Consider the following 22466-nt stretch of genomic DNA (forward strand, 5'->3'; position numbering starts at 1 on the left):
TTGATATGGCTTAGAAACATGAGCTTGTTTTGCGAAGGAATATAATTTTGGAGTTTAACTTTAGGAATATAAAAGCTAAAGGTTAAAAAAGTTAACATTTTTGTAGTTGCATGGAATTTTGAACGCAAATTTAGCGTACGTCACATTAAACGTATTGTGTCAGATTTTGAAAGTTTGTTATTTTGTGATAGTTTGTGGTGGTATAATCATTTTGAATTCATACCAATTACACAAATCATATATAAAATAAATAACCAAGTCCTCCAACATTCTCAAAATGAGTTGTCAAAACTAACCCCTTTTAGACCGCAGCGACAAAATCCTATTGTTAGGTAAAATACAATATTCTGTGGTGGAATTTATTTTAAAGGTTATTTCTCTAACTGAAGAATTGGTGCAGTGAACTTACTCCTTATGTCGAACCTGCCAATCAAGCACAAACTATGACAAACTGCATGCTTTTGACAATTATTGTAGAAAGGAGTCCGAGTGGGCGCTAGCTTCCCAACATTACTGACTTAAATTAGTTATTTCTGTGATTTGAGTGTGAATTAGTGGTAGAGTATAACTCTGATATTCGACGGTGGCGTCACCTATAGATAAACACATCGGTTTGACATTTCGTTTGCTAGAATGTCACTAGGTCATTAGGCACTAAAAGTCCGCTTTTTACGGTCTACAGTCTTTTGAATCTACCTCTGATACCTTACACTTATCTACAACTACGTATTTACTGTCTAAGGCTTGTTGACTTGGTTTTTTTTTATTAGACGTTGACCCTTTTTGAGATAAATCAATAGCAAATATGACTTACAATTTTCCATTTATCGATACTGCTCGACAAATCGTCACTGTAGTTTTGGGCGTAGAAGGTAGTGCTGCTAAAAAAAGGTGTCTTCGGGAGCCGCAATTTTAACAAGGGTCTAGTATAAATAGCTTCCACGCCACCATGGTGAAATACGTACTTCACTACTTCAAGGGTGTTAACAGCCGTGCTGAAAGTATCCGTCTGGCTTTCAAACTAGCTGGTGTCGACTATGAAGAAAAGAACTTCGAGAGGGCGGATTGGCCTAAGCTAAAGCCAAGTGAGTTATTCCGCCATTAAAATCATTTTCTTCGTCAAATCATCACATTTCGGACATATTATAAAGGGGCAAGTTTGGGCAGAACCAATCAGGCCCAACAAAACGAACAGAAATTATGAAAGATAAAACCACTATCTGCCTTTTACTGTAATCCTTTAACTCAATAGCATTGTTGATTAGTTAGCTCATTAGTTAGTTACAAATGCTTTTGTTTTGTTGATCAGACTATGTTACCCAGGAAACGCCGTCGCTGGAGGTCGACGGGCAGATGATATGTCAGAGTAAGGCTCTCCTGAGATATCTGGCCAGGGAATTCGGTGAGTTATGAGAAGGTTTGAAATTTTTAATGAGAACATTATCATCGATTTTTAGTCAAGATTTAGGCTACTAGCCAATAACGCAATGAACTTTACCGAACATGTTATCGTAGACATTTCCTTCATTTTGCGTATAAATATGCCTTGAAGGGGACCGAAAAAGACACAGAAAATACATTTTTGCTGAGCCTTATTGGGTCATAATGATTCTCAACTTAGGATCCATTTTGATCCATTGTCTTAAGGATTTTATGGCAAGACGTCTCTTGATGCAGCATTCATAGACCAAGCACTTGACACGGTGGAGGACATCTGGTCGGAAGCCAACCATGTCTTCCATGGGCCTCAAGAAAGCAAGGTGGGTTATATATGAAGCCAGTGTATGGAGGTAAAAACAGTACATGTACATGTATACACAATGAGTGGGAAAGCATGAACTATAATCGTGTGTCCGTGTACCACCACAAAAACCCAAATTCAATATGAAGCCTTCAAAATTCATCGTTTTTCTACTGAAACCTTCCAACTTTAAGTAAAGTGTGTCAAAATAAGTTTCCATTACTGGAGAACGGATGCAGTTTAGGGGCGCCAACAAAACAATTTCGATTCCCCCATAATGCACTGCGAAGTAGAATTTTCGTGATAACCTCATAGTGGCGCCCTTCCAAGACTATATTGAAAATAGACCACTAGAAACGGATTGAAACAACCTTACCAAACGATTTTTTTTCTAACCCCAGCCAGAAAGATTGGATAAGTTCTTGAAGGAGTGGGTCCCGTCGATCTACGCGTGTCTTGAGCGTTTAATCGGCCAGAACCACGCCGGGGACTTCTTCGTCGGAAACTCGGTAATTTAGCCATCTTAACAATCCTACAAAGTCTTTCATTTTAACCTTAAGAGTCGTGGAGTAAAATTTTACAGTTGTTGAGCTGGCAATTACTTACATTGTACTAACATGGAGACTGTATTTTTGTGTGAAGTATTTTTTTTTATTATTCTCAAATCATATGAATTTTGAAAAATGTCATTGAAAGGATATTTCTCTGGAAAAATAACGTCACAGGATGTCCCACAATCCTCAGCAACACATTCCCCCACAATCCTTTGCAGCTTCCTCCACGCGATTTCTCGCGCATCGCTGGACTATCTTAGAAACTGCATTTCCCCTTTTTTATCATTGCAGATCTCGATCGCCGATCTTTTTTTCTTCACCGCTGTTGATTTTGTGGATGTCGTGTCAAAGGGCGCCAACTCCCTGGAGAAGTTTCCGAAGCTGGTCGCCCTCAAGAGCCGCATTGCTGCCAACCCCAAGATCGCAGCCTGGTTGGCTGTGCGACCACCTGAAGCGACGTTTTAAGTGGAAAAGAATATTGAAATGCCACCAATATTGGCTGGAGATGGGATCAGTTTTCTGAATCTCTTCTGTCGTAAACATACGTTGACGTTTCGTGTGCTTTTAAAATATGTTTTTAGAGTTACCAAAGTAACGCGCAGGTGTGCGATTCAGCCTCGGTTTGGGTTGATGAGTTGATGATAATAATTTACAAATACAGCTAATGGGACAGGGATATTCCTCGAACAAGATTTGTTTTCATAAATTAATCAGAAATTAGGATTCACAAACGAGATAAAAGTAAGAAAATCAATTAATGAGTAGCTGTTGCTTAGTATGTTTTGGTCATTTTCTCAAAAATGGCCTAGGAGCACTTATCCATAACGCTTGTCAGTAAATTAGATTAAAATGAGAAAGTTAAATACTTTTTTTTATAGAGTCAAATTTACCGTCGTGATGCAAATAAAGTACCCACCATTAATTGCAAGCAGTTTGATGGCTAAGATAGAAAAGGTTTGCTTGTGCGTAGGAGTATAATTTGAAGTGTAACAAGAGGAGCCAAAATGCAGGTAAAATTGCATGTTCAGCCAACTTGATGAACTCGTACTAAAACTTCCTTTTTTTCGCAGTTAAAAGAAATTGATAGAGCCTGGATCTCGAGCTGCTGCAAGGTCTCATTCCCGAGGGATAATAATTGTAATGCGCATTTCATCATATTCTTATCGAATTTGCGCAATATAAATGTATGAATTATTATTCTTTTTTAAGGAAGTCAGTGTGAATTATATTGTATACCTTTAAAATAATGTTTATGGAGTTACCAAAAACTTAAATGCAAGGGCGGATCCAGCACACAATTTTTTTGGGGGGAGGGGGGCAAAAACATTTTGGTCCCCAAAAAGTGGGTCCAAAAATTAATACGGCGAGGGGTTTGGGGACCGCTTAAGGGCCCCCAAATTATTGGATTCTAGATGCTCTGTGGTGCGATCTGACTTGGAGGTAATTTCTGACCATTTTAATATAATTTTGGAGTTTAACTTTAGAATAAAAAAAGCTAAAGGTTAAAAAAGGTTAACATTTTTGTAGTTGCATGTAATTTTGAACGCAAATTTAGCGTACGATACATCAAATGCGTTGAGTAAGATTTTGAAAGTTTGTTATAACCAAGTCCTCCAACATTCTCAAAATGAGGTGTCAAAACTAACTTGAACCCTTTTCAACCGCAGCGACAAAATCCTATTTTTAGGTAAAATACAATATTCTGAGGTGGAATTTATTTTAAAGGTTATTTCTCTAACTGGAGAATTGGTGCAGTGAACTTACTCCTTATGTCGAACCTGCCAATGAAGCACAAACTATGACAAACTGCATGCTTTTGACAATTATTGTAGAAGGGAGTCCGAGTGGGCGCTAGCTTCCCAACATGACTGACTTAAATTTGTTATTTCTGTGATTTGAGTGTGAATTAGTGGTAGAGTATAACTCTGATATTCGACGATGGCGTCACCTATAGATAAACACATCGGTTTGACATTTCGTTTGCTAGAATGTCACTAGGTCATTAGGCACTAAAATTCCGCTTTTTACGGTCTACAGTCTTTTGAATCTACCTTTGATACCTTACACTTATCTTCAACTACGTATTTACCGTCTAAGGCTTGTTGACTTTGTTTTTTTTTTTATTAGACCTTGACCCTTTTTGAGATAAATCAATAGCAAATATGACTTGCAATTTTCCATTTATCGATACTGCTCGACAAATCGTCACTGTAGTTTTGGGCGTAGAAGGTAGTGCTGTTAAAAGGTGTCTTCTGGAGCCGAATTTTAACAAGGGTCTAATATAAATAGCTTCCACGCCACCATGGTGAAATACGTACTTCACTACTTCAAGGGTGTTAACGGCCGTGCAGAAAGTATCCGTCTGGCTTTCAAGCTAGCTGGGGTCGACTATGAAGAAAAGAACTTCGAGGGGGCGGATTGGCCTAAGCTAAAGCCGAGTGAGTTATTCCGCCATTAAAATCATTTTCTTCGTCAAAATCATCACATTTCGGACATATTATAAAGGGGCAAGTTTGGGCAGAACCAATCAGGCCCAACAAAACGAACAGAAATTATGAAAGATAAAACCAGTATCTGCCTTTTACTGTAATCCTTTAACTCAATAGCATTGTTTATTAGTTAGCTCATTAGTTAGTTACAAATGTTTTTGTTTTGTTGATCAGACTATGTTACCCAGGAAACGCCGTCGCTGGAGGTCGACGGGACGATGATATGTCAGAGTAAGGCTGGCCTGAGATATCTGGCAAGGGAGTTTGGTGAGTCATGAGAAAGTTTGACATTTTTAATGAGAACATTATCATCGATTTTAGTCAAGATTAGGCTACTAGGCAATAACGCAATGAACTTTACCGAACATGCAATCTTAGACATTTCCTTTATTTTGCGTAAATATGCCTTAAAGGGGACCGAAAAACACACAGAAAATACATTTGTGCTGAACCTTATTGGGTCATAATGATTCTCAACTTAGGATCCATTTTGATCCATTTTCTTAAGGATTTTATGGCAAGACGTCCCTTGATGCAGCATTCATAGACCAAGCAATTGACGCCGTGGAGGACATCTGGTCGGAAGTCAACCATGTCTTCCAAGGGCCCAAAGAAAGCAAGGTATTTGAAGCCAGTCTATGGAGGTAAAAACAGTATCATAAACAATTGTGTGTGGGAAAGCCTCTGATAAGTATGGACTAATCGTCTGTCCGTGTACCACCACAAAAACCCGAATTCAATCTGAAGCCTTGAAAATACATCGTTTTTCACTGAAACATTCCAACTTTAAGTGAAGTGTGTCAAAAAAGGTTTCCACTACTGGAGAATGGATGCAGTATATAAGACCCAACATACGAATTTCGATTTCCCCATAATGCACTGCGAAGTAGAATTTTCGCGATTATACCTCATAGTGGCGCCCTTCCAACACTTCTTTGAAAATAGACCACTAGAAACGGATTGAAACAACCTTGCCAAACTATTTTTTTCCAACCCCAGCCAGAAAGAGTGGAGAAGTTCTTGAAGGAGTGGGTCCCGTCGATCTACGCGTGTCTTGAGCGTTTAATCGGCCAGAAGCACGCCGGGGATTTCTTCGTCGGAAACTCGGTAATTATTTTAGCCAACTTAACGATCATACAAAGTCATTCCTTTTAACCTTAAGAGTCGTGGAGTAAAATTGTACAGTTTTTGATCTGGCAATTAATTACATTGTACTAACATTATTATTTTTTTAAAGTAATTTTAAATGTTATTATAACTCGTAGAAAGGGGGGGGGGGCGGAGACTGTATATTAGTGTGAAGTATTTTTTAGATCATTCCCATAACATATGAATTTAAAAAATGTCATTGGAAGGATATTCCCCTGGAAAAATAACATCACAATATGTTCCACAATCCTCAGCAACACATTCTCCCACAATCCTTTGCAGCTTCCTCCACGCGATTTCTCGCGCATCCTTGGACTATCTTAGAAACTGCATTTTCCCTGTTTTGTCATTGCAGATCTCGGTCGCCGATCTTTTTTTCTTCGCCGCTGCTGATTTTGTGGATGTCGTGTCAAAGGGCGCCAACTCCCTGGAGAAGTTTCCGAAGCTGGTCGCCCTCAAGAGCCGCATCGCTGCCAACCCCAAGATCGCAGCCTGGTTGGCTGTGCGACCACCTGAAGCGACGTTTTAAGTGGAAAAGAAAATTGAAATGCCACCAATATTGGCTGGAGATGGGATCAGTTTTCTGAATCTCTTCTGACGTAAACATACGTTAACGTTTCGTGTGCTTTTAAAATATTTTTGTAGAGTTACCAAAGTAACGCGCAGGTATGCAATTTAGCCTCGGTTTGGGTTGATGGGTTGATGATAATAATTTACAAATGCAGCTTGTGGGACAGGAAAATTCCTCAAACATGTTTTTTTTTGCATAAATTAATCACAAATTAGGATTCACAAACAAGATATAAGTAAGAAAATCAATGAATGAGTAGCTTTTGCTTAGTACTGTTTTGGCCATTTTCTCAAAAATAGCACAGGAGCACGTATCCATAACGCTTGTCAGTAAATTAGATTATAATGAGAAAGTTAAATACTTTTTTATATAGTCAAATTTACCGTCGTGATGCAAATAAAGTACCCACCATTAATTGCAAGCAGTTTGATGGCTTAGATAGAAAAGGTTTGTTTGTGCGTAGGAGTATAATTTGAAGTGTAACAATAGGAGCCAAAATGCAGGTAAAATTGCATGTTAGCCAACTTGATAAACTCGTACTTAAACTTCTTTTTTTCGCAGTTGAAAGAAATTGATAGAGCCCGGATCTCGAGCTGCTGCAAGGTCTCATTCCCGAGGGATAATAATCGTGATGCGCATTTCATCAAAAGTAACGCGCAGGTGTGCGATTTAGTCTCGGTTTGGGTGGATGGGTTGATGATAATAATTTACAAATACAGCTAATGGGACAGGGAAATTCCTCAAACAATATTTTTTGCATAAATTAATCACAAATTAGGATTCACAAACGAGATAAAAGTAAAAAAATCAGTTAATGAGTAGATAATAATTGTGATGCGCATTTCATCATATTCTTAGAGCTAATTTGCGCAATATAAATGTATGATTTATTATTCTTTTTTAAGGAAGTTAGTGTGAATTTTATTGTACCTTTAGAATAATGTTTATAGAGTAACCAAAAACCTATGCAGGGGCGGATCCAGCACACAATTTTTTTTGGAGGGGGGGGGGGCAAAAAAATTTGGTCCCCAAAAAGTGGGTCCAAAAATTAATACGGTGAGGGGTTCGAGGACCGCTTAAGGGCCCCAAATTATTGGATTCTAGATGCTCTGTGGTGCGATCTGACTGGGAGGCAATTTCTGACCATTTTAACCATTTTTTGTGTGTGGAAAAGAGGGTGGTGTACGCACTGCCTGCCTTTATTGCGACGCCACTTAACAAAAAAGGGCTCTTTTGGGGGGGGGGGGGGGCATGGCCCTCGTTGCCCCCTCCCCTGGATCCGCCCTTGCTTAAATGCGGATAATTAAGGGGAAATTAAAAAAAATGCAATCAATATTAAGAAATTATTGATTTTTAACAATAACTTGTGATTTGATGAAAAGTGTCACTTTTATCATCCAATAAAATTAAGGACCAGACAATTGAATTCAATGATTGAAAATGAATTCCCTTATTTCGAATATATTGAAACACACTTCGCTGCTCAAACCCGTCGTGGTGGTCTGATTTGTTGATAATCAGTCAAATTTTATTTCCTGTCTGATGGCTGAATCTGCCTCAGAAGTCAGTAGGTAGACCCTTAATTGTTAACGTTCTTTGAGTACTATCGGTTGGACAAGCTGGAAAGGTTACCTTTAATTTTTAGTTGAGAAGGAGGGGGAAAAGTTGGTGTTACTTTTTATTAAAAAAAAATCGTAATTTCTCCCTGTTCCATGGACGCGAACCTTGATACGCCAGACAAAAAGCTCTCGTAGCACATGGGGTTTAATATTGGGTGGGAGTATAGGTTTAACCACCCCCTACTGGGCCACATCCCTCCCCGAAGGAAAACCATACCCCCCACGCACCCACAAACAGAAAATGCCTGTTCCCCCCCCCCCCCCCCCCCGTTGTTAGCTAAATCTCTGTCTTGATCCAAAACTGGATCCGTCCCAAACATTCACCAAAGGCCCCTCATAAGGCCTTTTTAAAACGTTGATTCAAATTCCGGATCGGTTTCAGTCTATAGTTGTTAGACCCTTCACTTGAGGGGACTCCATGCTTAATATTGATCAATTGCTAACTCCAGCATCACAACGTCTTAAAATTATTAGGAGGCCATATAAATAACTAAGAACATTCCATTTCGTCTGTATATTAAAGGCTTCTCAACGATTTTAAAGCCAGCGACCGATGTGCATGAAGCCGAAGCCGGAAACGTAGCCGTGTTATCGAAAATCTAATGTAAACATGTACAGTGCCCGTCGGCCAATCAAAATTGTTATTGTTCCACTTCTGACCAATAGCAGTCACTCCAGCGCGTAGTGCGTTCCCAATCCAGGTGGTGTCATCTCGATATCTCTCCTCGTTATAAAAAAATAGGTCGGACAGTTTTAGTTATCAAATACGACGATTATTTTCTTGTCAAAAGCAAAAAAACGATTTAATTTTGCCAATGCAGTAATATAGATTTTTAAAATGAGTTAAAAAAAATGTTCAAGTGCTTAGTTTCGAATTTTTTTCTGATTGTGGAAAAAAATCCGGCCGCGTGTTAACACATCTTGAAGTCTCAAGATTTCCATTTGAAATACGTACCAAGCCTTGTCACTCAGACTCGCCGTCTGCTTTTTCTGGATTGAGCGCGAGCGAGCTACATTTAGTAGTCCTCGAAAATTCGGAGTGAATGGTTAGACTCGACTATTGTCCACCAAAAATGACATTTTAAGCGGATGTTATGAATGTACAAAAGTACAAATGCATCTAACTCGAAGGGAACAATGTCTGTCATACGTAGTCATTGAGGCGTGGACTTCTGTGAGGCGTTTCTTTGGAAATATCGCGTTCCAAAATGTGTCTTCGAATGAGGCGGGCTTGCAGCTCTCCGGTCGACGTGTCAGCGTTACAGCTGCCGGCGGATGGGCCCCGGGCCCCGGGCTCTGGCCCCGGGCCGCACGACGGCTTTTCCTGCTGCCGCTGCTGGACTTCGGAATTCACTGCTCTTCGCTTCACTCCACTTTTTGTTTTCCCGGCTTCCCAGTTTCCTGGCTTCTGTCCATCATCGTTTTGGAATTATCGTGAGTGAAATTTAATCTGGAACAAGAAACTAGTAACTGAACTTTTATTAAACAATTTTTGGAAAATGAACCAACGAAACTTTTACTGAACTTTTATCGAACATTTTGGAAGATGAACCACGGCTGTATGGGTTTCAACGCTGCGTCTGCCCCCTTGGAATTCGAAGCACTCCCAGTTCCACGTACCGGGGCTGCCCAGACCTCCGTTGGTGAAAATTTCTGTGAGCAAATTTTATAATGGAACACAAAACTTTAGCTGATTTTATTTTCCTGCAACAAAGTAACTCACATGAACTCAAGGGCGACGAAACTTGAAGAACTAAAACTATTTTTTTTGAATACATGAATTGAACTCTGAACTGAAACTCTGAAGCACCTGAAATGCAAGTTTCATGGAATTATTTGACGAACAATGTGGAATTTTATGTGCTGGATGTTGTCGGATGATCTGAGCGAGGATGAAGGTTTGTGCTTAAGGAAAAGTGAGACTCGACATTGGTAAGTCAAAAACAATTTCTTGAGGTAAGTGAAAGCTTGACAAAAGTTTTAAAAATTTGCAGAAAATCAGTGTGCATTTCTTCATTCTCTCACTTTCATTTAGATTGTTTTCTGGTATCTTAGCAGTAAAGTTTTGAATTGCCAAAATTGGTTTCAAACAGTACCCCAAATTTGCAGCAAATAGTGTAAATCTCATCATACATGATTTCCCATTATTTTGTATTTTTCCCCTTCATTTTCAAGACTTCATTGTCCATTTCTTTTGGAATTTTAACTTTTTGAATTTGCCAAAATGGATTTCAAACAGTATCACGAATTTGCAAGAATAATTTTACAAGATTTTATGTCCAGATTTGTAGTGTCTTAGCTGTACATTTTTGAATTGCCAAAATGGCTTTCAAACAGTATAGCCTATCACAAATTTGCAAGAATAATTTTACAAGATTTTATGTCCAGATTTTTGGGTATCTTAGCTGTACATTTTTAATGAGCAAAAATGGGTTTAAAACAGTATCACAAATATGAAGGAATTACTGTATATCTCACCATACTTTTTTTTCCAAATTGTGATAATTTTCGCTTCGTATACAAGATTTTATGTCCCTATTTTTTTAGTATCTTAGCTGTAGGCCTGTATTTTTCAATTGCCAAAATGTTTTACAAACAGTATCACAAATTTGCAGGAATAAGTTTGCAGCTCTTTGTACTTTTTCTTCTATTTGTAATTTGCCCCCTTCTTTTACAAGATTTCATGTCCAGATTTTTAGTATCTTAGCTGTCTATGATGAATTGAAAAAATGGGTTTCAAACAGTATCACAAATTTGAAGGAATTACAATGCATCTCTTCAAACTTTTTCTCCCATTTGTATTTTTTTTCTCTTCATTTTCAAAAGTTAGGCCTAGACTTTTTAGTATCTTAATTGCTTTTCCTTTTTTTTTAATACCAAAATGGGTTTCAAACAGTATCACAAATTTGCAGGAATTATTGTGTATCTCTTCATACTTTTTCACCTATTTGTGATATTTTTCCTGCTTTATTTAAAACATTTTATGCCCACATGTATTAGTATCTCAACTGTACATGTTTGAAATGCCAAAATGGGTTTCAAACAGTATCACAAATTTACAGGAATTGTTGGGCATCTCTTCTTACTTTTTCTCCCTTTTAAAATTTTTTCCAGCTTCATTTACAAGATTTTATGTCCAGATTTTTTAGTATCTTAGCTGTACATTTTTGAATTGTACAAATATTGGGTTTTGCTTGGACAATGGACCAAGAGTGTGCTTTTCAGGTTAAAATTAACTGCTCCAAGCTTCTAAAATCTCTTTTCTATAACCGCTTGTAATGATTTTGCAACATGACTTAGAATATTGATTCTAATCCGTCTGGTAGCATTTGTCTGAAGTCAATTTGAGGTGATTTGAATATGAAAGAAATCAACACCTGTGAATTCCTCGTTGGAATGTCTGAAGGCAGAACAATGTAGACCTGGACCCTGGGCCGGTTATTTGACCTTTTAACCTCTGAGTTGGCCCGTGGCCGCTGTGGAGAGCCTGCGTGGCCTGTTTATCATCCTGGTACATTAAGTTATGCAGAAGGCACACGCCTATTAATTGTCTGTAAAGATATAGGCCTATATAGTCCTCTGGTTTGAATGCCCAATTTGATTGACAGATGACCCACGTGTTTATCAACTCCAACTTGTGGCAGACAGCTATTAAGTGCTTATTGTCATCATAGAAACTACATAATTATTGTAAAAATAACTGAGATAAATCTTGAACTAATTATAAGTCGAGTCAGGGATGAGGTTTTTCAGACTTTTGTCTGAAATCAGACTTTTTAATCTGAGAGAAAGACAGAATAGTAGTATAAAGAGATATGTATATATCTTCAGAAATTTCATCAATTTTGAGACATTTTTAATTGATAATCTCATCCCTGTCAAGTTTGCAACCGAAAGCATGGTTAATGAAAAACTTGAAGTCCTCTGTCTTCAAAAGAAAACAGCAATTTCCAGTTATGCGATGCTTCAGAAGTCTCCTTCAAGACAGTGTTGGCTATCACGTGCTCTATAACCCTACAGTTGCAGGAAATGGACCCTCTAATCTTCTTCAAGTTTGCTGGAATTTTTCAAATTCTTCACCATTCTTCATTCCTCGTGAACAAATAAAGAATAAAAGTTGAATAAACAAGAACGTTATAAACTATCTTCGTCGAGCAAAGAAACTTTCAGGACTTCAAAAATTATAGAAAAGAGCCAAGAAATGTGTCATTTGGAAATTCAACTGGGATCTCCTTCAAATGTCATCATGTCTTCCCCATCAGCTTAAATGTAAATGTAGAACAACACAAAGCGACTGTCCAACAAACCAGGTGCTGCCAACACGACAACTTGTCTAAAAGATGATAGTTTGTGTCCACATCGACCATTTTAAGGAGTCTGATTGAGGTTTTTGTCATGGTGGGGTGGGTCATTGTGGTGTTTTGTTTTTTACATAAATTAAAGTGTAAACAAATAAATATATGTTATTTGTAATAACTAATTATAAAAACCAAAATTTTAATACTGACACTTTTAACAAATGCATCAGTTAATAAATTAAATTAACCTATCGAGTCATAATTTTCATTCAGTAAGTCATGAATAAATGAAAACATTGTGTGGGTTTAGGGTACATTTTGGGGAAAGCAGCAGCACCGCGGAATGCTAAGCGTCCAAAGCCTTAGGCGCTGAGCAAGCGTTTGCACAAGTGAGTTTGTGAGAAGCTGAGTATTGTGTGTGAGCCTCTTGTGAGTTTTTTCTTGTGAGTTCTTGTGAGGTCTTTTTGTGAGTGAGGGGAAAAAGTGAATGAATGTGTGACAGATGAGAAATCTTGTAAGATACATGTGTATCGATAAATCGCCGTTTCGACACAGATTCGGAAACGAGTATCGGACTCGGTAGTTACTCAGTATTCGGTTTCGTTGACCGTAGCGTAGAGTATCGAATCGATCACTCGATTCGATACTGAGTATCGAATGTGTAAGAAAGTGTGAGTTTGAATACTGATGAGCCATTGTGATGTGAAAGTTTAGGTTGGTGAGTGGTGAATGATGAGTGGTGAGTGGTGAAAAATAAAAGTATCGAATCGATCACTCGATTCGATACTGAGTATCAAGTGTGTATAAGAAAGTGTAAGTTTGAATACTGATGAGCCATTGTGATGTGAAAGTTTAGTGTGGTGAGTGGTGAGTGATGAGTGGTGAGTGGTGAAAAATAAAATTATCGAATCGATCACTCGATTCGATACGGAGTATCGAGTGTGTGAGAGAGTGTGAGTTTGAATACTGATGAGCCATTGTGATGTGAAAGTTTAGGATGGTGAGTTGTGAATGGTGAGTGGTGAGTGGTGAGAAATAAAAGTATCGAATCGATCACTCGATTCGATACGGAGTATCGAGTGTGTGAGAGAGTGTGAGTTTGAATACTGATGAGCCATTGTGATGTGAAAGTTTAGGACGGTGAGTTGTGAATGGTGAGTGGTGAGTGGTGAGAAATAAAAGTATCGAATCGATCACTCGATTCGATACTGAGTATTGAGTATCGAGTGTGTAAGAAAATGTGCGTTTGAATACTGATGAGCCATTGTGATGTGAAAGTTTAGTTTGGTGAGTGGTGAATGGTGAGTGGTGAGAAATGAAGTATCGAATCGATCACTCGATTCGATACTGAGTCTCTCTCAACCCTGAAAAAGTGCGAGTCTGGGTACTCGAGCTAATGCGTAATTATTGGTTGTGTGAGTGGTGAATAATGTGTGGTGAGTGGTGAGTAGGGGTGAGTTGTGAGTAGGTTAATGAGTGTACAGTGATTTAAATGCACATGCATGCATGCAATACGATTACAGGCGCACTTTGCGCGGCAGCTAAGCTAAGGCGGGACGGGGATTACAGGGGGATAAATAGGTTTCTCAAAATATAGCTTATAAAATAAACCATGAAATACTTAAAGTCTTAAAATAATTTTTACAAGCAAAATAGATTAAAAAACTAAAGTTAATACAATTTTAAGGTTTTACCGGAATAACAGTAATTTAGTTTAACCAATTGCATGGGGGGGGGGGTGAGAACGTGCCTTTGTGATGATATTGGTTCGGTGAGTCTACGGTAGTGATGGATGTCTTCTGTGGTGCATGAATGGAAACTAAGAAATGCTGGATGAAATGGAAGTCAAAAGTTCTCACTTCAAAAATCATCGGAGAAAAGAAAACTCAAGAACTCAAGAGAAAGTCTTCATCATGAACAGCCACAATGAATGTTCTACCATCATCATTGTTTCCGAACAGGTTTTGGACCGCATTAGCAATCAAGGAGGATTGAAAACTAACATTTCTGCGAATCAAAGTCTTTTTCAATCTCCACGGTCCAAAGATAAATTTTGGTCAAAGACATTTGGTCTAATTTTAAAGAAACGCAGCTCGCTGTATGGCCACATGTATGCATGAACACAGATTTCTCCTTCAAATCTCTCCTTCAATTTCTTGCAGATGAATTTAAACAATCTACAAATGGAAACCTTGAATGTCATAAAAATAATCAGTTGTAAACTTAAGATTTGCAAGAATACAGTCATCATGAAAAAAAATGTTGAGACTTCAAGACCTCAAGACCTTGTAACCCGTCAAGAATCTGGAACTAAAATATCCCCTTAAACAACTGCGTCGAAAAGTGTTTTCTTCAGTACGGTTACATCGAGTCACAAGTTTATCAACCCGTGGAAGGAAAGTTCTTACTTTATCAGTGGAAAAGAGGATGGAATGTTCTTCATTGGAACAATGCTTCAGTATTTCTCTTCCATCTTTGTAACCAGTAAACGAAATTTTGACATCTCCATCAATCAGTCTTCAAAATGTATACATCTTAAAAGCACAATGAAGGAATGAGGAATTGGATGCCACTTGTTCAGCTGGTTATTTTTGATCTCCCCAAGTCATGGTTGGCTTTTTGGCTGTTAGGGTGGATTTGTTTGGTTGTAATAAGCGGGGTAAAGGGCAGGTGATTAATTAGTGATCTAGAAAGCAGAATCTGAATCATATTATCACCTTCGTAAACAAACTTACCTTTTAAAATAAAAAAATAAAATAAAAGATAATTTAATTTTAAAAGATATTGTTTAAAGTAACAATTAAATGCACTAGTTGGGTTTGAAGGGTGGTTATAGGGAACGCTCGCAGCGCTGCAAAACAAGCTTAGAACCGCTATGAAGGCGTATAAAGCGCGCGAAAAAAAGGATGATGGTGAGTAATAATTGTGTTGTGATGTAGGTCATTGTGGTGAGGGTGGTTGTGTTTGTGATGGTGATGGAGTTGGTATTTGAGAGATTTCTTGGTGAATGAAAAATTGAGAGTTTGGTTGATGATGTTATGAGTGAACTGTGCAATGAAGACGGAAACGTAACCGCGTCGCGATCGTGTCTGGGCCCATCGCTGATCGTATCGGTAAACGTCAGATACGCGTTTATCGGTAAATTCGTACATTTCTTACTTTGTTTCCGTCTTCAAGAATGTAAGCTAAGATGTAAGCTAAGATTAGTGAAAATTGGTGAGTGATAGATTATTTTATTGTGTTGGTGACAGACGTGCCGCTTGCGAATTCAGCACAGGCAGCAGTTGCAGCAGCTGCGCAGCCAATGGGGAATTTAAGGGGAAGTTTATAGGCCTTGATTAACTTGGGGAAAATAAGTAACCTAAAATTAAAAGTTAACTAACAATTGAATAAACGAATAATTAAATAAATAGGTCTGCCTATTCAAATGATATCATAAAACCACGAATGCTATAGTGTTAGGAATCTCCACAAACCGTTTAGTATTAAATAAGTGATAGTGATAATTATATATAAACAGCTCAATAAATAATTTAAATTGAAGGAATGTACTTTTCATGTTTCTATTCATATTTTGCAGGGATGTGAGTGGGTGGGTATCAGTTCAGATGAACTGGTCTTACAGTACATGTATTCATAAGTTTTATGGCGAAGAGATTGAAGTTGAGACAAGCAAGTAGTCTTCACAGTTTCTTCAAGGCGTTTGCAGCAACAAAATACCACTTTCTCCTAAGTTACATCAGTTTAATAAGTCAAGTAAAGTCTTCACAACTTCTTCAAGGCTTTTGCAGCAAGAACATGAGTTGTTCTCCTTCAAAGTTACATCATAGAGTCAAGCAGTCTTTACTACTTCAAGGCATTTGCAACATGAAAATGAGATGTTCTCCTTCAAAGTTACATCATTCTACACTACTTCAAGGCATTTGCTACATGAAAATGAGATGTTCTTCAAAGTAACATCATTCTACATAGAGTCAAGCAGTCTTCACTACTTCAAAGCATGTGCAACATGAAAATAACAGTTTCTTCTTCTAAGTTGCTCCATTCTACAACAGTTGGAATCATTTGCGGGAACACGTAGTTTCAGCAAGTGATTTTCTTTTTGCGGTTTCAAACCACATTTCTCCATCTACACCATCCTCAAAACTAAAAGAAAAAGAAGGATACTAAAAAGAAATTCATCAAGGATAACACTCCAGAAGAACAGTCATCAAAGAATCATCATTCATCATTAAACGTCGAACTTTAACAAAGGCACTCATTCTACAAGAAGTAAATACACTTTGTGGGATGCCACAGCTTCGAATATTATTCAGGGGAAAACAAGAAGAAAGTACTTTCACAGAGTCCCCAAAATTTGTTACAACGTCACTTCATGTCTCGCAAAGGTGCATTATTGAAAATATTCGTCGTGCCCTGCCTCCGTCACCGGACTTCTCAAATAAAAAGAGAATTCGGCAAGTAAAACAACAGACGCATATTCTGAAGTTCCTCTTGAAGAAAATCATCACATTTGAGCGTCCATATTTAAGCGGAATATTTGAGTTGTAAATTAAAAAAATTAAGAAAATCTGTAAGGATACATCAAAAAAGATAGAAACCGTGTAAGGGGAGACGGCTGTAAGGGGAGATGGGAGGCTGTTATTATTCATTTATTTTATGGTGAATCAAAGGTATATGTGCTCATGTGTTTTCGCATAAACTGTGTTGTTATTTTGACATACATGTATTTCGAATGGAGTAATTTGATAATTGATTGAACGGGTTGTGAAAATAATGAATTCGCCATCTCTACAAAAATGTAACAAAAGTATTCAGGCCCTACGCCTGTAATAACTTATATCTAAGGATGATTTATTTATGATTGAAAACGAATGGAAATGGTATTGATAATCCATAACGGTGAATTGTAATCAAATCCGGATGGTATTGAGACGGCACTTGTATAAATGAAAGGGTTGCGTAACAGAAGAAACAGTTGCGCACTTTATAACACCTAATTTTATTGATTGGTTCTGTTATTGATCCCTGAAAGGCAGACCTAACAATAGCTGGATAAAACCTGACTTGACTTTTTTTTTTACTTCAAAAATCAGTGGACCCCAAGCAGGGCGTTCTGCTAATAATGCATTTTAACTTCATCGGCAGAGTAAGTTCACCAACCAACTCAAGAGAAAAGTCTTCATGATGGACAGTCACAATGCATCTTCTTCGATCATCGGTATTTTCCATATTAAAACAGGTGTTTTGAGCTTATTGTCTTAAAGGAGGATGCTGGAAACTAACATGTTTACTTCAATCTTCTTCAATTGCCAAGATCTTCTTAAGATAAATGTAGGTCAAAGACATGTTTTGAAGAAACGCTGCTTGCTGTATACGTGCATGGGCACAGATTTCTCCTTCAAATTTCTCCTTCGAGTCTCCCCAGCAGTCAATGGATTAAGTCTATGTAATCCAAACCTTGATAATCAGAAAGATAATCTGTTGTAACCTTAAGATTTACAAGAATACTGTCATCATTAATTTGTCAGGATTTCAAGATTTCAAGAACTTAAACTGTCAAGAAACCTGGCACTAGAATATCACTTTAAACGACTGCATCGAAAAGTGTCTTCTTCAGCACGTTTACATCGAATCACAATTTTATCAACTCGTAGAGAAACAGTTCTTACTTCATCAGTGAAACACAGGATGAACATTTTCTTCACTGGAACGTTGCTTCAGTATTTCTCCTCCACCTTCGTAACCAGTAAACGGAATATTGACATCTCCTTCAAGCAGTCTTCAAGATGCACTTCTTCAAGCACAATAAACAAGACGTGGACATTTGTGCCACTTGTTCAGCTGGTGATGTTTGTTCTCCTAAGTCATGGTTGGCTTTTTGGCTGTTTGGGTGGATTTGTTTGGCTGCAATAGGCGGGGTAAATGGGCAGGTGATTAATTAGGGATCTAGAAAAGTAGAATCTTAATCATATCATCACTTTCGTAAACAAATTTGCAAACAAATTAATGAAAATAAAATTTAAAAGATATATTAAATTATAAAGATACATGTTTGACATAACAATTAAACACGCTAGTAGGGTTTCAAGGGGTGGTAATAGGGAGCGCTCGCAGCCCTGCAGAAAGCTTAGAGCCGGCCGGGCCGTTGGCAAAAGCGTATTATGCGCGTGAAAAGAAAGGATGAACATGAGTATTAAATCTGTTGTGATGCTAGGTCTTTGTGGTGATGGTTGTTGTGTGGGTGTTGCGAGTGGGTATGTGAGAGAGTTGTATGAAAAATTGAGAGTTTGTTGGATGGTTTTATGTGTGAACTGTGTGCTGAAGACGGAAACGTAACCGTCGTGACCGTGGTAGGCCTACCGCTGACCGTATCGGTAAACGTCGGACACGTTTTTAACGGTAATTTCGTCGATTTCGTACTTTGTTTCCGTCTTCAAGAATGTTAGCTTAGATGTGCTAATGATGAGATTGTTATAAGCTGATAAGTGAAAATTGGTGAGTGATAGATTATTTTATTGAGGTGGTGACAGACGTGCCGCTTGCGAGGTCAGCACAGCAGGCAGCAGTTGCAGCAGTTGCGCAGCCAATGGGGACATTTTATGGGGCCTTGATTAACATGGGGAAATTAGGTAATTATCAAACGATAGAATAAACGAATAATTAAATAGGTCTTCTTAATTCAAGCGACATACTTCTTTATCATCATAAACCATGAATGATATAGTTTTAAGAATCTTTATACGAACCATTTAAATAGGTGATAGTGATAATTATAACAAACAACTCAATACATTAATTAAATCGAAGGATTGCACTTTTCATTTCTTTTAATTACTTTTTGAAGGGGTGTGAGCGGGTTGGTATAAATTCAGATGAAACTGGTCTTACAGTTTTCATCATTTCATGACGAAGAGATTGAAGTTGAGTAGTCTTCACAGCTTCTTCAAGGCATTTGCATCAAGAAAATGAGATTTTCTCCTTCAAAGTTACATGATTCTGCAGAGAGAGAGAGGGAGTCAACTCACAGCTTCTTCAAGGCATTTGCAGCCAAAAACAACAACAGTTTCTCCTTCAAAGTTACATAGTTCACAGCTTCTTTATGGCATTTGCATACTAAGATGAGATTTTCTCCTTCAAAGTTACATGATTCTGCAGAGAGAGAGAGAGATAGAGAGAGTCAAGTATAGTCTTCATCTTCACAGCTTCTTTAATTAAGGCATTTGTAGCAAGAAAAATAACAATTTCTCTTTCAAAGTTACATACTTCACAGCTTCTTCATGGCATTTGCATAAAGAAAATGAGATTTTCTCCTTCAAAGTCACATCACTCTACAGGGAGAGAGAGTCAAGTAGTCTTCATCTTCACAGCTTCTTCAAGGCATATGCAGCAAGAAAAATAACATTTCTCCCATGTCTCCTTCAAAGTTACTTAATTCTACAAAAGTTAGAATCTTTTTACGAGAACATCTAATTTCAGCAAGTGAATTGTTTGCGGTTTCAAAAAGTATGCAGAAATATTTCTCGAGAGATACGCTTCTCCATCAACACCATCCCCAGAAAGAAAAAAAGTGTACTAAAGGAAATTCATCAAGAATAATAATCCAGGAGGCTGAGCACAGACATCAGTGTATCATCATTATTAAGAAAACTTCGAACCTCAACAAAGGCACTCAATCTACGAATAGTAAAACTACACACTTTCGAGGATGCACACAGAAAGCTTCGAATATCGGGAGGAAAACCAACTAGAAAGAACTTTTCACACCGTCCCCCATTTTGTTGCAACGTTAAGTCTCACAAAGACGCAATGTTGAAAATGTTCGTCGTGCCCTGCCTCCATCACCAGTCTTCTCAAATAAAAAAGGAAATCGGCATCCTCGGCGAATATCAATATTTTAGATGCAGTACTTCAAGAAACACCTGAAAGTGTAAAGATACCAGAAAGCATTTATTTCTTCAACACACCTGCATTGACAATATACCTTTAATGAAAATATAGGAACCATGTCTATCAAGACCACATCTTTCGACGGTCAGTTCGGAAGTTTATCATCAAGAAGAGAGAAGAATCTCCATCATGTGTGCCAAGGAGAAAATCAGTTTTAAAATGCGCTGCATAATACATAAGACAGTCTTTCAGGCTGCAAATTTCAGAGATACATTTATTCATATTCACGGTTGACTTACTTGTAGAAAATCGTAATTCATAGGTTTTTCTATTATTATGAAGGATAATTTATTGGTGATTGAAAATAAATTTTATTATGGTTTGATAATCCATTAGTGCCAAGACAGGTGCGGGTATTAATTGTAAAGTTACGTAACAAAAGAAACAGTCACACACACAAATGTAAAGCTGTATTGATTAATCAATCACTGCTAATTTGGTGATTGGTTCTTGATCCCTGAAGCGTAGGCCTGGACGATAGTCAAATCTTATACAGTATAAAACAAGTGTGTTTTATTTTACAATTAATGTTTGGTAATGATTCACGTGAAAAGTCACGTGACCTCGTAAAATGTGTAGTTGAGTAATAGTAACCTCTCTGTAATATTTTTTGACACTGGTGAGGAAAGGACGGCTATATGGGGAGATGGGAGGCCGTTTAATATACTTATTTGTGATTTATAACTTTAAATTTTGCGTAGGCCTAGTCAATCATTTTAGGACCAACGAAGGTTATATCGTGGATCAAAATTATTGCTATATGATCATACATGTGTTCATCATATATTAATATTTTGTTTAATTTCTGATCGATGTGGAATATTGACAATCGATAGGTCTACATTTGGTTGGAAAATTGAGTCGCTGACTTTACAATCACCAAAGTAAAATAACATGTTACGTAATAACTACATGAAATATTGTAAAGCAGATAATTTATTTGTGATTGAATATGAACGGTAATATAATCCATTGTTGAAATAGGTCATGGCATGACGAAAGGTGCATGTTCAAAAATAGGCCTACAGTTGCGCAACAAAAGACATAGTCACGCACAATTAGAATACATGAACATATTTTGTTTTGATCTATCGGTACGAGTAAACTTATGGGTTATTGATCCCTGAGCGTAGGCCTAGACGATAATTGATCTTTTCTTGATAGACGAAGCGTGTTTTGCACGAAATGGTTATAAAGATGGATGACGAATCCGATATCGTAAGATACAAAAATGTTGATAAAACATCATTTTATTGACATTGGTGTGGAAAGGACGGCTGTAAGGGGAGATGGGAGGCCGTTTTTATTCATGTATTTTATGGTGAATCAAAAGTATATTAATAACTGGCTGTATCTTTATCACTCATCTTGAAGAAGAAAAAAAATGTTTTAATATGATTTTGATGGAATATTAGCAATCGATAAATCGGGTAGTGAAATGAAATCGAAATTTCTACAAAAATATTTATGTCATGGAATAATTAATACATCAAGATAATTTATTCGTGATTGAAAACGAATGGTAAAACGTAATTTTATTTACAATACTGTAGAAACGACGGCTATAAGGGGAGACGGGGGCGCCCTTTGTTACTATTTCAGTGGGTTTTTTTTCAGGATAAAAGGTGTTGGTAACTGATTATTCATTATTTTATTAAATGTTGATCGATGTTTTTGTTTATTCCACTACGTGTTGAATATTGACAATCGTTGATTTTGGCAAATAGTGAATGGTATGAAGACAGGCACATGTTGAAATTTAGAGTTGCGTAACAAAACCAAAACAATTACGCATATAGTGTATGAATGTTCTTGCTTTGCTTGATAAATGAGTCAAGTTATCGACAGACGTTTAGTGATTCTCGGGGTGTAGGCCTACAAAATAACCGATTATTTTTTAACGAAGTGGGTTCTCAAATGTGTTTCCGACTTTCCGATTGATATTGACGTCTTTGTAACTTTATTAACGATGGTGTGGAAAGGACGGCTGTAAGGGGAGATGGGAGGCCGTTTTAGAACATATATAAATATTTGTATTAATCGAGAAAGCTTATCGGTTATTGATCCCTGAACGTATGCCTAGACGATAATTTCG

The 22466-nt window shown here is 37.6% G+C and overlaps 2 protein-coding genes across 2 annotated transcripts; both read left to right on the forward strand.

Annotated features, from left to right (window-relative positions):
* Positions 1-949: 949 nt before the first annotated feature.
* LOC119731977 (hematopoietic prostaglandin D synthase-like) lies at positions 950-2762 on the forward strand. The gene is made up of 5 exons (XM_038205317.1): positions 950-1085; positions 1310-1402; positions 1648-1760; positions 2143-2250; positions 2587-2762. The coding sequence occupies exons 1-5, from the start codon at positions 950-952 to the stop codon at positions 2758-2760; spliced, it is 624 nt and encodes a 207-aa protein (XP_038061245.1). The 3' UTR covers positions 2761-2762.
* A 1207-nt stretch (positions 2763-3969) lies between these two features.
* On the forward strand, positions 3970-6464 carry LOC119731618 (hematopoietic prostaglandin D synthase-like). The gene is made up of 5 exons (XM_038204821.1): positions 3970-4733; positions 4959-5051; positions 5293-5405; positions 5784-5891; positions 6289-6464. The coding sequence occupies exons 1-5, from the start codon at positions 4598-4600 to the stop codon at positions 6460-6462; spliced, it is 624 nt and encodes a 207-aa protein (XP_038060749.1). The 5' UTR covers positions 3970-4597; the 3' UTR covers positions 6463-6464.
* The last annotated feature ends 16002 nt before the right edge of the window (positions 6465-22466 follow it).

This window comes from Patiria miniata, unplaced genomic scaffold, assembly GCF_015706575.1.
Source record: "Patiria miniata isolate m_02_andy unplaced genomic scaffold, ASM1570657v1 HiC_scaffold_24, whole genome shotgun sequence".
NCBI classification, from domain to species: Eukaryota; Metazoa; Echinodermata; class Asteroidea; order Valvatida; family Asterinidae; genus Patiria; species Patiria miniata.

Coding starts and splice junctions, on each gene's coding strand:
- LOC119731977 (XM_038205317.1), top strand. CDS start 950: ATGGTGAAATACGTACTTCACTACTTCAAGGGTGTTAACAGCCGTGCT. Junction 1,403..1,647: donor ATATCTGGCCAGGGAATTCG/GTGAGTTATGAG, acceptor CATTGTCTTAAG/GATTTTATGGCAAGACGTCT. Junction 1,761..2,142: donor ATGGGCCTCAAGAAAGCAAG/GTGGGTTATATA, acceptor TTCTAACCCCAG/CCAGAAAGATTGGATAAGTT.
- LOC119731618 (XM_038204821.1), top strand. CDS start 4,598: ATGGTGAAATACGTACTTCACTACTTCAAGGGTGTTAACGGCCGTGCA. Junction 4,734..4,958: donor TTGGCCTAAGCTAAAGCCGA/GTGAGTTATTCC, acceptor TTTGTTGATCAG/ACTATGTTACCCAGGAAACG. Junction 5,892..6,288: donor ATTTCTTCGTCGGAAACTCG/GTAATTATTTTA, acceptor TTGTCATTGCAG/ATCTCGGTCGCCGATCTTTT.